General features: G+C 46.6%; 1 protein-coding gene across 1 annotated transcript in view; it reads left to right on the forward strand.

Moving 5' to 3' along the window:
• The first annotated feature begins 289 nt into the window (after positions 1-289).
• C12H16orf96 (chromosome 12 C16orf96 homolog) overlaps positions 290-15462 on the forward strand; it is a 54285-nt gene continuing 39112 nt past the window's right edge. Inside the window, exon 1 of the mRNA XM_053556660.1 lies at positions 290-730. Within this exon, the coding sequence (XP_053412635.1) occupies positions 290-730 (441 nt within the window). The remainder of the gene's footprint in view (positions 731-15462) is intronic.

The raw sequence follows: 15462 nt of genomic DNA on the forward strand, positions 1-15462 counted from the left end.
TCTATTCAAACATGCATTAAATGTTAATCAAACTCTTCACTGGATAGGGCGCGTGCAGGAGCACGTGCTGCACTCCAGTTGCTTGGAAGCATACCCATGCCACCACGTTCTTTGGTGTCCTAGCAACCAGAAACTCTGATCTGAGCTCTGGCCAGGACAGAGGCCATTCCTCCCCTCCCTGACCACTGTGACTTGCTTCCTCCCCAAACCTCTGAGGACCTGTCTGTGTATTTCTTGGGACCACTGAAAGCTACCAAATATCCCCAGGGACCCACAGAACCCAGGCAAGATGACCCAGCCCCAGGAAGCCCCAGGCTTCTCACTCACGTTCACAGAGCTGGTCAACATCGCCATCCCACAGTGCGGAGTGGTGAACTTCAAGGCCCTGCAACTCCTGCTCCATGGCATACTGGAGCACATCGAAATGGGCAAGCTCAAGAAGGTCCTCTCGGGGGATGAGGACTTCCTCCAGACCTCTCAGGGCATAGTCATGCCCAGGGAAGGAGACGCCCAGCCCATACTCAGCCCCATGAAAAAGGTCAGCAATGTCTTCGACCACTTGGTAAGCCGTGTGGACAAGATGGAGTCCCAGCTGGCTGCACTGCGGGACCTGCCCTCTACCACCCAGCTGCTAGAGGCCAGCCAGGGGAGCAAGCGACCTGCAGTAGACCTGTGGCATCTCATTAAGCTCCGGAAGATGGTGGAGGGTAATGAGGAAGCCATCATAAAGGTAACCCCAGCTCATCACTTCTCGGCCTTTTGGCCAAGATCAAGTGAAGGTAACCCAAGCTCCAGGGTTACCCCTCTGGCGCAGCCTATCTCCACTGCTCTGTGATGGGCCTTCCCCTTACACAGCAGAGGGGGAATGGAGCTCTCGAGTCAGGCAGAACCAACACTCTAAGCTTGCAACCTTCGTCAAGTATTGAGGAAGGAAGGCAGAGACAAAGGTCATGTAATCTATAATTCCTTTTATAGGAAATATCCACAATAGGCAAATTTGTAGAGATGGAGGGCAGGTATGTGGTTTCTGGGGGGCTACAGGGGAGGAGAGAAAGGGAAGTGCATGCTTAGTGGGTGCAGAGTTTCCTCTGGAGCAGAGGTCCTCAAACTTTTTAAAGAGGGGGCAAGTTCACTGTCCCTTAGACCACTGGAGGGCTGGACTATAGTTTAAAAAAAAAACAACTATGAACAAATTCCTATGCACACTGTACATATCTTATTTTGAAGTTAAAAAACAAAACGGGGGGGTGGCGCCTGTGGCTCAGTGAGTAGGGCACCGGTCCCATATACTGAGGGTGGCAGGTTCAAACCCAGCCCTGGCCGAACTGCAACAACAAAAAAAATAGCTGGGCATTGTGGCGGGCGCCTGTAGTCCCAGCTGCTCGGGAGGCTGAGGCAGGAGAATCGCAGAAGCCCAGGAGCTGGATGTTGCTATGAGTCCTGTGACGTCATGGCACTCTACTGAGGACGGTAAAGTGAGACTTTGTCTCTACAAAAAAAAAAAAAACGGGAACAAATACAATCACACCGCCTCACGTGGCCTGTGGGCTGTAGTTTGAGGACTCCTGCTCTGGAGTGATGAAAATGTTTTGAAACTAGATAGGGGTGATGGTGCACAATATTGTTGATGTACTAAAGGCCAAGTTGTTCACCAAATTGTTCACTTTAAAACGGTTAATTGTATTACATGAATCTCACCTCAATAAAACAAAATTTGAGGCGAGCCTGCTGTGGGAGAGGTAACGAGGGGTGGCAAACAGAAATGAGTGAACAGAAACCTGCAGGAGCTGTGAAGAGTGGAGAAGGAGTGTCGTAGGTGGGGAATGGACTCAAAGGAGCCTGTGGATTTGCTGAAGGCCTAACAGGGGAGCAGGGAGTTGAGGCAGGGCCTCTGTCTCTGGTCTGCCTCGAACTGCTGGGCCCTGCCACCCCTCAACCAGCTCCAGGCCGGTGTTAATAAATGGGGTCCTACATGTGTCCAAGGACGTGGAGAAATCAGAGCCCTTTCCAACTGCTGATGGGGATGTAAACAGAGTCACCTGTGACCTGAAAATTTCATCCCCAGCTATGTGCCCAAAAGAACTGAAAACAGGTGTTAAAACAAAAATCTGTAAGTACACCAGATGTTCCCAGGGACATTGTTCACAATAGCCAAAAAGGGGAAGCAGCCCACATGAAAACTGGACCCTTTTTGAGCAGTGTGACCTTGAGCTGCTCACCTTCTTTTGCCTCAGTTTCCTTGTCTGTAGCAAGACCTTGTCTCTACTAAAACTAGAAAAAATTAGCCAGGTGTGGTGACAGGCACCTATAGTTCCAGCTGCTTGCTTGGGAGGCTGAAACAGGAGGATTGCTTGAGCCCAGGAGTTAAGGTTGCAGTGAGTTATGATGCCACAGCACTCTACCCAGGGCAACAGAGTGAGACTTTGTTTGAAAAATTAAAAGGAAGAAGTCTCACAGGACTAAAATTAAGGTGTCAGCTGGACTACATTCAAGGGAGAATCTGTTTCCTTGCCTTTCCCAGCTTTTAGAAGCTGCCTGAATTCCTTGGCTCATGGCCCCTTCTGCAGCAGCATGGCTAGCACAGCATTCCTGTGCTCTCTCTTTTTTTTTTTTTTGTGATTTTTGGCCGGGGCTGGGTTTGAACCCGCCACCTCCGGCATATGGGACCGGCGCCCTACTCCTTGAGCCACAGGCGTCGCCCATGTGCTCTCTTTTTTTAATTCTTTTTTTTTTTTTTTTTGAGACAGAGTCTTACTCTGTTGCCCAGGCTAGAGTGCCATGGTGACAGCCTAGCTCACAGCAACCTCAAACTCCTGGGCTCAAGCAATCCTCCTAGCTCAGCCTCCTAAGTAGCGGGGACTATAGGTACACACCACACACCTGGCCAATTTTTCCTTTTTTTTTGTAGAGATGGAGTCTTGCTTTTGCTCAGGTTGCTCTTGAACTCCTGGCATCAAGCAATCCTCTCTCCTCAGCCTCCTAAAGTGCTAGAGTGAATACAAATGTGAGCCACAGCGCCTGCCCGGGCATTCTCTCTCTTCTCTGACACTGTCTTGATCCTTGTATTTTCTGTCTCTGACTCTGACCTTCCCACCTCCCTCTATAAGGACCCTCATAATGACAGATCATCTCCCCAACTCAACATCCTTCATGTAATCAGAACCTACAGAGTCCCCTTTGCCATATAGGACAACACAGTCACAGGTTCCAGGGTTTAGGCAGTGGACATCTTTAAGGGCTGTGATTCAGCCCCCTGGATGTCCTTGGCTTGGGCACTTGGTTTGGCAAGGGGGTAAATCTCATCCCTTATGAAATATGCAGAGTGAAGATGGAGGCTGGATGCTGAGAGGAGGGGGTGAGGTTTGTCAGATGCTCAGGGGCTGGGTCTGGCCAGGGAGACTGCTCCTGATGTTCCCACCACCATCTGGGAACCCCAATACCCAATAGGGGAGGAAAGAAGGGTCCCTGTGGGGCAGTTTCTCAGCCTCACTTCTGATTTCTGCCTAGTCTGATGCCCGACCACACCCACACTGTTTAAAAAGCCCCAGACCAGACAGAAGCAGAGAGCGCTCTCCTGCCCAGACAGACTCCTGTGGAAGGTGCCTTCTCATCCACCTTGTGTCCTACCAACCACTTCATTTAGCATGGAGCTAGGAGCCTATGCTGCTGGACTTCTAAAAACACTTTTCTGCTGGGCGGGGTGGCTCGTGCTTGTAGTCCTAGAACTCTGGGAGGCCAAGGTGGGTGGATTGCTTGAGCTCAGGAGTTTGAGACCAGCCTGGGCAAGAGTGAGACCCAATCTCTACTAAAAGTAGAAAAATTAGCTAGGCATTGTGGGAGGTGCCTGTAGTCCCAGCTACTTGGGAAGCTGAAGCAGGAGGATCACTTGAGCCTAAGAGACTGACTGAGGTTGCTGTGAGCTATGGTGACACCACTGCTCTCTACCCAAGGCGACAGAATGAGACTCCATCTCAAAAAAATGGGGTTGGGAGAACCTCAGTTTTGTGCAAAGACCAAAAAAGTACAGGAACCATGCAACTCCGGGAGTTTCCACAGTGTACACGCCTGTGTAACTAGCAAACCCACCCAAGAAAAGAGCACCCCCAGATTCCCAATGCTTCTCTCAGGTGCTACCTTGTTAGGCATTTAAAAACCAATGAGGCTGAGTTCTGGAAGGGGTCTGGTTAAGCTGTGGGAAAAAAATGTGATTCTGTCCTTGACACTGTTTTGTCCTAACCATCTGGTTTGCCTGTCCAAGCCTTAGCTTCCCTGTCTGTCAAATGGGCACACAATCCTCTCAGGTGTCCGTAAGGGTTAAGTGAGAGGCTGTGGATGGAGAATGTGCTGTGTAGGCACAAAGCACTTGGCCCCCAGAACTCTATGCCCACCCCCCGGCCTTCTTACCTGCAGATGGGCTTCTGCCCCTGTGTTTACCCTGCATCTCTCGTTCCTCTGAGGGAGGGCAGGGCTTAGTATGTATCTCAGATAACCAGGCCTGGTATAGCTGAGAGTCAGGTGGTGATAGGACTCCAGGTTCAGCCATCCGTCCAGCCTGACCTCCTGTCCCTGGAGGTGCCATGTCCTAGATCCTCTTTGAGCCAGACTGCACCCACCAATACTTCTAGTTGAATCTCCCTGGGAGTCAGGGTCATTTCCAAGATATCCAAGTTAACATTCTTTTTTTTTTTTGTAGAGACAGAGTCTCATTTTATCACCCTTGGTGGAGTGCCGTGGCATCACAGAGCTCACAGCAACCTCCAGTCCCTGGCCTTAGGCGATTTTCTTGCCTCAGCCTCCCAAGTAGCTGGCACTATAGGCACCTGCCACGATGCCTAGCTATTTTTTTTGTTGTTGCAGTTTGGCCGGGACCAGGTTTGAACCTGCTACCCTCAGTATATGGGGCTGGTGCCCTACTTACTGAGCCACAGGCGCCGCCCAACATTTCCTTTTTTTTTTTTTTAATTGAGGGGAAATTCACCTAACATAAAATTAATTGTTTTATCTTATTCAATTTATTAATTAAAACATTTTTGAGATGGGTGGCGCCTGTGGCTCAAGGAGTGGGGTGCCGGCCCCATATGCCGGAGGTGGTGGGTTAATACCCGGCCCTGGCCAAAAACTGCAAAAAAGAAAAACATTTTTTTTGAGACATTCTCTCTCTGTCACCCTGGGTAGAATGATGTGATGTCATAGTTCACAGCAACCTCTAACTCTTGGCCTCAAGTGATCTCTTGCCTCAGCCTCCCAAGTAGCTAGGACTACAAGTGCCCACCACAGCACCTGGCTGGTTTTTCTATATTTATATTTAATTTATAATTATTTGTTCATGTAATTATTGAAACAGAGTCTCACTTTGTCACCCTTAGTAGAGTGATGTGGCATCACAGCTCACATCGACCTCACACTCTTGGGCTCAAGTGATCCTCTTGCCTCAGCCTCCCGAGCTAAGACTACAGGTGCCCTCCACGATGCTTGGCTGGTTTTTCTGTTTTTAGTAGAGACCAGATCTTGTTCTTGCGCAGGCTGGTCTGGAACTCCTGAGCTCAGGCAGTCCGCTCGCCTCGGCCTCTAAGAGTGCTAGGATTACAGGTGTGAGCTACCACACCTGGCCTTATTTTATTTTTTCATTTTTTACTTTTACATTAACAAAGTACTAGCCAATAATTAACTATTTTAAAGTGAAGAATTCACTGGCATTTAAGACATTGACAAGTAGGGTGGCGCCTGTAGCTCAAGGAGTAGGGCGCCGGTCCCATATGCTGGAGGTGCCAGGTTCAAACCCAGCCCCGGCCAAAAACCACAAAAAAAAAAAAAAAAAAGACATTGACAAGTTGTACAACCACCACCTCTGTCTCATCCAAACTATTTCCATCACCCCTAAAGGAAGCTCCACACCTCCCAGTTACTCTCCCTCCCTGTTGCCAACCCTAGGCAACTACTTATCTGCTTTCTGTCTTGACATGTTTGCCTGTTCTGGGCATTTTATATAAATGGAATCTTACAGCGTATGGCCTTATATATCTGACTCCTTTCCAGGTTTGTCCATGCTGCAGTGTGTGTCATCTACATAATATTCTAGTGCATGGGGCCGGGCATGGCGGCTCTCACCTGTAATCCTAGCACTGTGGGAGGCTAAAGCGGATGGATTGTTTGAGCTCAGGAGTTTGAGACCAGTTTGAACAAAAGTGAGACACTGTCTCTACTAAAAATAAAAAAAATAGCCAGATGTGGTAGCAGGCACCTGTAGTCCCAGCTACTTGGGAGGCTGAGACAGGAGGATTGCTTGAGCCCAGGATTTGATATTGCTGTGAGCTATGACACCATGGCAGTCTACCCGGGGCAACAGAGTGAGACTATGACTCTGTCTCAAAAAAAAAAAAAAAATTCTAGGGCATAGGGAGACCACATTCTCTTTATCCATTCACCCACTGATGGACATTTGGGTCAAGACTCTTTTTAAATAAACAAAGCATGTTATTTGAAGGACACTGGGGCTTCTCACTGGAGACCAGGAAGAACTAAGTGGCCAGTCCTGATGGAATGGAAGTTGGCCCCAGCAGGAAGAATTCATGGAGGTCCTGCTGTCTAAAAGACACCCCTCAATACCTCTCAGCTTCCTTTTGCCAGCCTCTGGGTCTTTTACTTATCATTTTTGGGTAAGACAGTGAATGGCCCCTCTGGCCCAATTAGCCATGGTCGAAGGACAGGGGCAAGGTAATGCCTAAAAATTAGAGCTTCCAGGGACCCCAGTGGCCAATCTCTGGGGAGGGTCCTGAACTGAGTGAGTGCCCCATAAGGTATCAACTACACAGGGGCCACCAGGCTTTAAGTCTGACTAGTGTGCTGCAGAGGATGGAGACTTCTGTACAGGTATTCATGGATTGATTGAGAAGACAGATAGTATGACCTCCTTTTTGTACACTGAAAAGATGGTCCATGACATACACAGGCTGGAGTCTGCAGTAGTATCTCTGCCCAGGCTGACTTTCTCGGGTGTCTTGTCCCCATCTCTCATTGTCCCCCTCCCCTGACTTCAGCTGTACTTTCTCACTGAGCCCCTCTCCAGGCAGGGATTGTTAGAATGACCATTGTGCACCAGGTACTCACATGCACCCACGAGCTAGATGCTTTGCACCTGTTAGCTCCTTTAGTCATCACTGGAACTCTATGAAGCGGGTGCCATTATTATCCCTTATTTACAGATGAGAAAATAAAGACACAGGTTAAATAATTGTCTCAAAGTCACGGTGTTAGAAAGGGGGAAAGTAAGTGGATGCCTGGGCAGAGAGGGGACAAGAGAATGCCTGGCTATGGGGAATGAGCATGCTTGGCCTCTTATTACCTGGAAAATGGGAGCAGGACAGTGGTTGAGAATGGCTTCCTCCTCCATATGAAACCCAGCATGGGTAGTACTTAGCACAGAGCTCTGCATACTGGGGGTGCCTGAACTGTGGTCACTGTTACTATTATTCAGGGATTTGATCTGAGCAAGAAAACTGGATTGATTGTGATCTTAGCAGCATCAGCCATCCCCCAGAGCCCCATAGAAACATGGGGGTCTGAGTTTAGAGTCTGTGGGAGAGAATAGTCAACTCAGTAGAGACAGAAAGTAGCTCAGGGTTTCCAGGGGCTCAGGAAGTGAGGAGTGGGATGTGACTGCTAATGGGGGGTTCCTTTTGGAGGGATAGCGATGTATAAATGAAATGCCATTGAATTGTACCCATTGATATTGTTATCTGTATTTTACCACAAAAATAAAACAAAGCAGAGATTGACAGAGTTAGTTAAAAAAAACAAACATAGCCAAACTTGGTGGCACACACCTATAGTCACAGCTACTCAGGAGGCTGAGGCATGAGGATTGCTTGAGACCATGAGTTGGAGGCTGCAGTGAGCTATGATGATGTCACTACACTCTAGCCTGGGTAACAGAGAGAGATGCTTTCTCAAAAAAAAAAACCACCCAAACCCCAAACATAATCTGAGTATTATATGCTGCCTGTAAGAAACGTATTTTAGATTCAAAGATACAACTAGGTTGAAAGTGAAAAGATGTCAATTGATCAGAGATAAAAAAATATATATATATGTATTTTTTTTTTTTTTTTGAGATAGAGTCTCACTATGTCACCCTGGGTAGAGTGCTATAGTATCACAGTAACCTCCAACTCTTGGGCTTAAGCAATTCTCTTGCCTCAGCCTCCCAAGTAGCTGAGACTACAGGCGCCTGGCTATTTTTTGTTGTTGTTGTAGGTGTCACTGTTGTCTAGCAGGCCCGGGCTGGTTTCAAACCCGCCAGCCTCAGTATACGTGGCTGGTGCCATAACCATGGTGCTAAGGATGCTGAGCCTAGATGATAAATATTTTAAAAATAAAATAGGCTGGGCCCCTGTAGCTCAGTGGTTAGGACGCCAGCCAAATACTGCAGGGCTGGTGGGTTCAAACTCAGCTAGGGCCTGCTAAACAAACAAACAAAAACAATTGCTGAGCATTGTGGCAGGTGCCTATAGTCTCAGGTACTAGGGAGACTGAGGCAAGAGAATTGCTTAAGCCCAAGAGTTGGAGGTTGCTGTGAGCTATGATACCACAGCACCCTAGCGAGTATCACAAAGTGAGACTCCATATCAATTAAAAAATAATAAAATAAAATAAAATAAAATAAAACAAAATAAAAATAGAAAGAAAAAGGATAGAAAAAGATATTTCATACATGCAGTAACCAGAGAGACTGGAATCTATCAGACAAGTAGGGTGAGGTGTGGTGGCTCAGGCCTGTAATCCCAACAGTCTGGGAGGCCCAGGCAGGCTAATCGCCTGAGCTCAGGAATTGGAGACCAGTCTGAGCCAGAGCAAGACCCTGCCTCTAAAAATATCTGGCCCAGGGCAGCGACTACTCGGGAGGCTGAGGCAAGAGAATTGCCTAAGCCCAGGAGTTGGAGGTTGCTGTGAGCTGTAATGCCAGGACACTCTACCGAGGGCGATAAAATAAAACTCTATCTCTACAAAAAAAAAAAAAAATATATATATATATATATATACACACATATATATATACACACACATATATATGTATATATACACATATACACACACACACACACACACACACACATATATATATATCCAGGCCCTGTGGTGTGTGCCTATAGTCCCTGCTACTTGGGAGGGTGAGGCAAGAGAATCACTTGAGCCCAGGAGTCTGAGGTTACTGTGAACTATGACACCCCGGCACTCTACTGGGGGTGACAAAGACTCCATTCCTCCCCCCCGAAAAAAGATAGACTTTAAGACAAAATTGTTACTAGAGACCAGGCTGCTGGGGTGGCTGAAGGCAGGCAGGACAGGTGGACTTCAATATCCAGGGCTCCAGCTCCACAGGGGCCTGCCCTAGTGGGCGAAGGCTTCTGAAATGCACCAGTACTCTGTGCAGCTCAGCAGGGTAAACTGCCCAGCTTATGAAAGGGGCTCATGGACAAGTTCAGACCTGGCTGTGCTTTAAGGCCTTCTGAGGACTATCTGTACCACCAAGGAATGTCCCATTGTTAAGAGAATGTTGCTTTGTCCCAGCCTGACTGAAGTTGCCCAAAGTTACCATGATGACCGATTGAAGGGGTTTGCCATGGTAGCTGGTTTTTCAGTGGTGTCAGCTGCTCAGCCAAGTGTCAGCACCCACTCACTAGAGAGGCTGGTGGCTCACACACCATGTCTTTGCCGAGGTCATTTGGCAAACATGTGATTTAAAACTGCAGTCCACAGCTCGGCGCCTGTGGCTCAAATGGCTAAGGCGCCAGCCACATACATGTGAGCTGGTGGGTTCGAATCCAGCCCTGGCCCGTCAAACAATAATGACGGCTGCAACCAAAAAATAGCCGGGCATTGTGGCGGGCGCCTGTAGTCCCAGCTACTTGGGAGGTGGAGGCAGGAGAATCGCTTGAACTCAGAAGTTGGAGGTTGCTGTCTACCCAGGGCGACAGCATGAGGCTCTGTCTCATAAAATAAATAAATAAATAAATAAAACTGCAGTCCTCAACCCCTGGGCTGCAGCAGGTTACTGGTCTGTGGCCTGTTAGGATCTGGGCCACACGGCAGCGGGCAAGCCAGCAAAGCATCATCTGTATTTATAGCCACTCCCAATTGTGTGTATTACTGTCTGAGCTCTGCTGCCTGTTAGAACAGCTGGGGTATTAGATTCTCATAGGATTATGAACCCTACTGTAAACTGCCCACACGAGGGATCTAGGTCGTGTGCTCTTATGAGAATCTAAAGCCTGATGATCTGAAGTGGAGTTGTAATGTGCTTGAATCATCCTGAAACCATCCCTTCCCTCATTCTATGCAAAAATCATCTTCCATGGAATAGGTCCCTGATGCCACAAAGGTTGGGGACCGCTGTTTTAGAACACTGCATCCAGAAGTACTTTTTTGTCTCATACAGGCCTTGGTTTTTCTTGTCTGTAATGATAACCGCTTGCAGCTGGCTTCACAGGAGAAAATGAGAGATGATGTGAGCTGTTGGTTTTTAAGATTGTTCCAGCCACCCCTGATCCATAAAGTGGTGGGTCTCAGCAACCTATTGTTGCTTTTTTGATTTCAAAATTCCCTTTCCATTCTGCTCCCCCAACAACATCAAAACACCTACAGTTGGTATTGCACAAATTAAAATATTCTTACATGTGAATTGGTTTCAGAGTATTTTATAACATTGCTTAAAGGTGTTGAAGACACTATGGGGTTCTGGAGTACCATGGTTGAAGTTATTGCAGTCATGGTAATAACATACCACCCTTTGTAGAGAGCTGTGAAGTGCTTTTGCACTCTTTGTTCCCATTGCAGGTAGGGGTGTTAGTGTTCCCATTTTCCAAAGCTCTGGAGGTGGCCATGTGGACCAATCTAGCTGATTGTCTGTGAGGGGTATCTTTTTTTGGCCCCCTTAAGACCTTTGTAAGCATTGGACCCTAGCCCAAGCCATACGTTCTTGAAGCCCTCTTCAGAGAGAAAGAGCATGCACAAGAGCTCATGTGCAAGTTTGGACAAGCTCAGCTGCCAGCGCAGGCACAGGGCCTCTGTTCTATGCCAGGGGTCAGCTTCAGGGAAGGGCAACTCCCTGGGACTCACCTCCCCTTGAACTCTGCTTCATCCAAGCCCTGAATGTGGTCTGAAGGCCTGGGAAGAGACCCTTGCCCTAGGGCCTTTATCCCCAGAACAGGAGTTAGGGTACATCCCTGGGCATGTGGGACAGCAGGCTGGGTCTTCGGAGAGAACCCTCCACTGTGCATATTACAGGAGAAAAAACCTGTGGAAGAAAAGAACCTTCCTTGTTTCATGTACAGTCCTTGCCCATGGGGCAGGCTGTAAGCTTCTGCCATTTTTTCTGAGCCTTACCCTGTCCCAACTTCTATTGGAGTGGGGGAGACTGCTACTCAGGGTATTTGGTCCCTGGGTTGTCCCTAAGAAGATGGGAGGACAGAGGAAGCACCAGGAGGCAGCTGGGGGTCTGACATGGCAGATTTCTCTGAAGAGAATTCGTCATTTATAGCATGCTGATGAGGACTTTAAAAATCCATTCCATAACATCATCACTCCCAACAAAATTTGCAATGTTAGGCAATGTTGAAATTTCCCCAGATTTATTTATTTATTTATTTATTTGAGACAGAGTCTCAAGCTGTCACCCTGGGTAGAGTGCTATGGTGTCACAACTCACAGCAACCTCAAACTCTTGGGCTTAAAAGATTCTCTTGCCTCAGCCTCCTGAGTAGCTGGGACTACAGGTGCCCACCACAAAGCCTGGCTATTTTGTTGTTGTAGTTGTCATTGTTGTTTTAGCTGGCCCAGGCTGGGTTTGAACCCACCAGCCTCCACGTATGTGGCTGGCGCCCTACCCACTGAGCTACAGGCGCTGCCCCAAATGTTCTCTTCCTTCCTTCCTCTCTTCCTTCCTTCCCTCCTTTTTTCTCTCTCTCTTTCTTTTCTGTTTTTTTTTTCTTTTTTGAGACAGAGTCTCACTTTGTTGCCTTCAGTATAGTGCTGTTGAGTCACACAACTCACAGCAACCTCAAACTCTTGGGCTCAAGTGATTCTTTTATTCTCTTGTCTCAGCCTCCCAAGTATCTGGGACTACAGGCATCAGCCACAACACCTGGCTATTTTTAGAGACGGAGTCTTGCTTTTACTCACGCTGTTCTCCAACTCCTGAACTCAGGCAATTCACGCACCTGCACCTCCCATACTGGAGGATTATAGGCGTGAGCCACTTATGGGCCTGGCCCATGCCTGGCCATAGTATTTCTATCATCCTTTTTAGTTCATCCTTTTTATTTCTTTGGAGTCAATAGTAATATCTCCTTTTTCCTTTCTTATTCTAGTAATTTGAATCTTTGGTTATTGGTCAATCTAACTAAAAGTTTGTCCATCTGGTTGACCTTTTCAAAGAGCCAACTTTTAGTTTCATTGGTTTTTCTCTATTTTTTTAAGTTATCTATTTCACAGATTTTTACTGTACTCTTCCTTATTTTTTTGTTTCTTATTGGCTTTATGTTTAGTTTTCTCTTCTTTATTTGTCTCTAGAATAACAGAAGGTAAAAGGTAAGGCTACTGCTTTGAGATTTTTCTTTTGTTAACATACTTGTTTTCAGCTATAAATTTCTCTCTAAACACTGCTTTAGCTACATCCCGTAAGTTTTGGTGAGTTGTTCTTTCATTTTAATTCATCTCAAACTTTTCTAATTTCCTTTGTGATTTCTCCTTTGACCCATTTGTTATGTAGTAGAATGTTGTTTGATTTCTACATATTTGTAGATTTCCAATAGTTTCTTCTGTTGATTTCTAATTTAATTCCATTGTGATCAGAGTACATATCTTTCATATTTTTGGTCCCTTTGAAATATATGTGTCTGGTTTTACAACCTCCCCCATGTTCCATCCTGGAGGGTGTTCTATGAACATTGGAGAAGAATGTGTATTCTGCCATTGTTGAGTAGGGTGTTCTATTAGATAGCTGTTATGTCTAGTTGGTTCTTAGTGTTGTCCAAGTTAATATTTTGTGTAGTTGTTCTATTCATTATTGAAAATGAGGTACAGTTGTCTCCAAATATTCTTGTTGCATTATCTGTTTTTCCCTTCTGTTTTCCCTTTTTGTATTTTGGGGTTACATTGTTAAGCACATATATGTTCATAATTATTCTCTTCCTGATATATTGACCCTCTGAATGGAAAAAACAAACTCTGTTTTTCCCCCAATTCTTTCACAACACACTTCTGACACCATATGTGTGGGGATTTTCCACACCATCAAGCAAGCAATCAGTTCTGCAGCAGACATCAACTACCTTGCTGTAATTCAATTTAATTCTGACACTACTGTTAGCAAGCAATGGACTCACTTCTAGATGCACATAGAAGCTAATCCTGTGGCACAGATTTTTGCAGTTTTTGGCTGGGGCTGGGTTTGAAACTGCCACCTGTGGCATATGAGGCCGGTGCCCTACTCCTTTGAGCCACATGCACCGCCTGGCACTGATTTTTGAGAAGTGGAAAAGCTTTATTGCAAGTTGACTGACCAGGAAATAGGAGGCAATGCTCAAATCTGTCTCCCTGATCTGGAATTTAGGGCAAGTGTTACGGGTTAGAGTAGACACATTGCTATGCAAGAGTGTTGGCAGGGCAGCTTTTTTTTTTTTTTTGTAGAGACAGAGTCTCACTTTATGGCCCTTGGTAGAGTGCCGTGGCCTCACACAGCTCACAGCAACCTCCAACTCCTGGGCTTAAGCGATTCTTTTGCCTCAGCCTCCCAAGTAGCTGGGACTACAGGCGCCCGCCACAACGCCCGGCTATTTTTTGGTTGCAGTTCAGCCGGGGCCGGGTTTGAACACACCACCCTCGGTATATGGGGCCGGCACCTTACCAACTGAGCCACAGGCGCCGCCCCGGCAGGGCAGCATTAAAAAGACTTCAGTCATGGCCAGGCATGGTGGCTCACACCTGTAATCCTTGCACTCTGGGAAGCCAAGATGGGTGGATTGCTTGAGCTCAGGAGTTCCAGACCAGCCTGAGTAACGGTGAGGCCCTGTCTTTAAAAATAGCTGGGTTCTGGGCCGCGCCTGTGGCTCAGTCGGTAGGGCACCGGCCCCGTATACCGAGGGTGGCAGGTTCAAACCCGGCCCCAGCTGAACTGCAATCAAAAAAAAAAAAATAGCTGGGTGTTGTGGTTGGTGCCTGGAGTCCCAGCTACACAGGAGACTGAGGCAAGAGGACTGCTTGAGCCCAAGAGTTTGAGGTTGCTGTGAGCTGTGACTGTACAGCACTCTACTGAGGGTGGCAAAGTGAGATTGTCTCAAAAAAAAAAAAACTTCAATCAATACAATTTATGGTAAGGTATGGAAAGGGATCTTGTAATCAGGCATTTTTAGATAACTGACCCCTCACTTTTGAAAGTATTTCAGCATTTAGGGTCTGGTTACATTTCAATCTTTTGATTCTATTAAGGAGAGGGTGAGATGTAAATTTTGGGTGTTATTCAAAGTTGAAGTTTTTTGTATACATGCTCCAGCTGCAACTTCTTGATTCTCTGTCTGTAAAATAACTTGACATCCGGGCGGCGCCTGTGGCTCAGCGGGTAGGGCGCCGGTCCCATATGCCGGAGGTGGCGGGTTCAAACCCAGCCCCCGGCCAAAAAAAAAAAAAAAAATAACTTGACATCCTATTATCAGCAGAACAGGGCCAGTTAGGACTGTTCTGGCAATTATACTGTCTATCTAAGATAGTGTCAGATCACACAGATTGTAGGCTCAGTTCCATAAGACTGAGTGCCATTTCTGATGCCAATCACAAGCCCCAGGTTATTTTGCCTGTATTCTGACCACTCAGCTATAAATTGAGATTTTCAAAACTCCTCCTTGGGTTCATTTAATTTGATAGAGTGGCTCACAGAACTCAGGGAAATGCTAACTTAAATTTAATGGTTTGTTACAAAGGATATTTTAAAGGATACAAATGGCCGGATGAAAAGATTCAGAGGATGAGGTCTGGAAGAATTCCAAGCACACAAGAGCTTCTGTCCCCATGGAGTTGAAGTATGCCACTCACCCAGCATGTGGATGTTTTCTTGTTCACCTTTCTGGAAGCCCTTATGTGTTAAGCTATTCACAAACTTATCCAAACTTTGTCTTTTGGGGCGTGACTTCATTATGTAGGCATGATTGATTAAATCATTGGCCATTGGTGATCAACTTAACATTCAGGTCATCTTCCCTCCCCAGAGGTTGGGGGTAGAACTGAAACGTCTCAACCCTTTAATCATGCCTGTTCTTTTCAGTGACCAGGCCAATCCTAGAGCTCCCTAGGGGTAGCCAGCCATAGGTCAACTCAGTAGCAACAAAAAGACACTTATCGCTTTGGAATTTCAAGGATTTTAGAAATTGTATGTCAGAAAAAAAAAAAAAAAAGAAATTGTATGTCAGAAAG

Source organism: Nycticebus coucang, chromosome 12 (genome assembly GCF_027406575.1).
Source record: "Nycticebus coucang isolate mNycCou1 chromosome 12, mNycCou1.pri, whole genome shotgun sequence".
In the NCBI taxonomy this organism is placed as follows: Eukaryota; Metazoa; Chordata; class Mammalia; order Primates; family Lorisidae; genus Nycticebus; species Nycticebus coucang.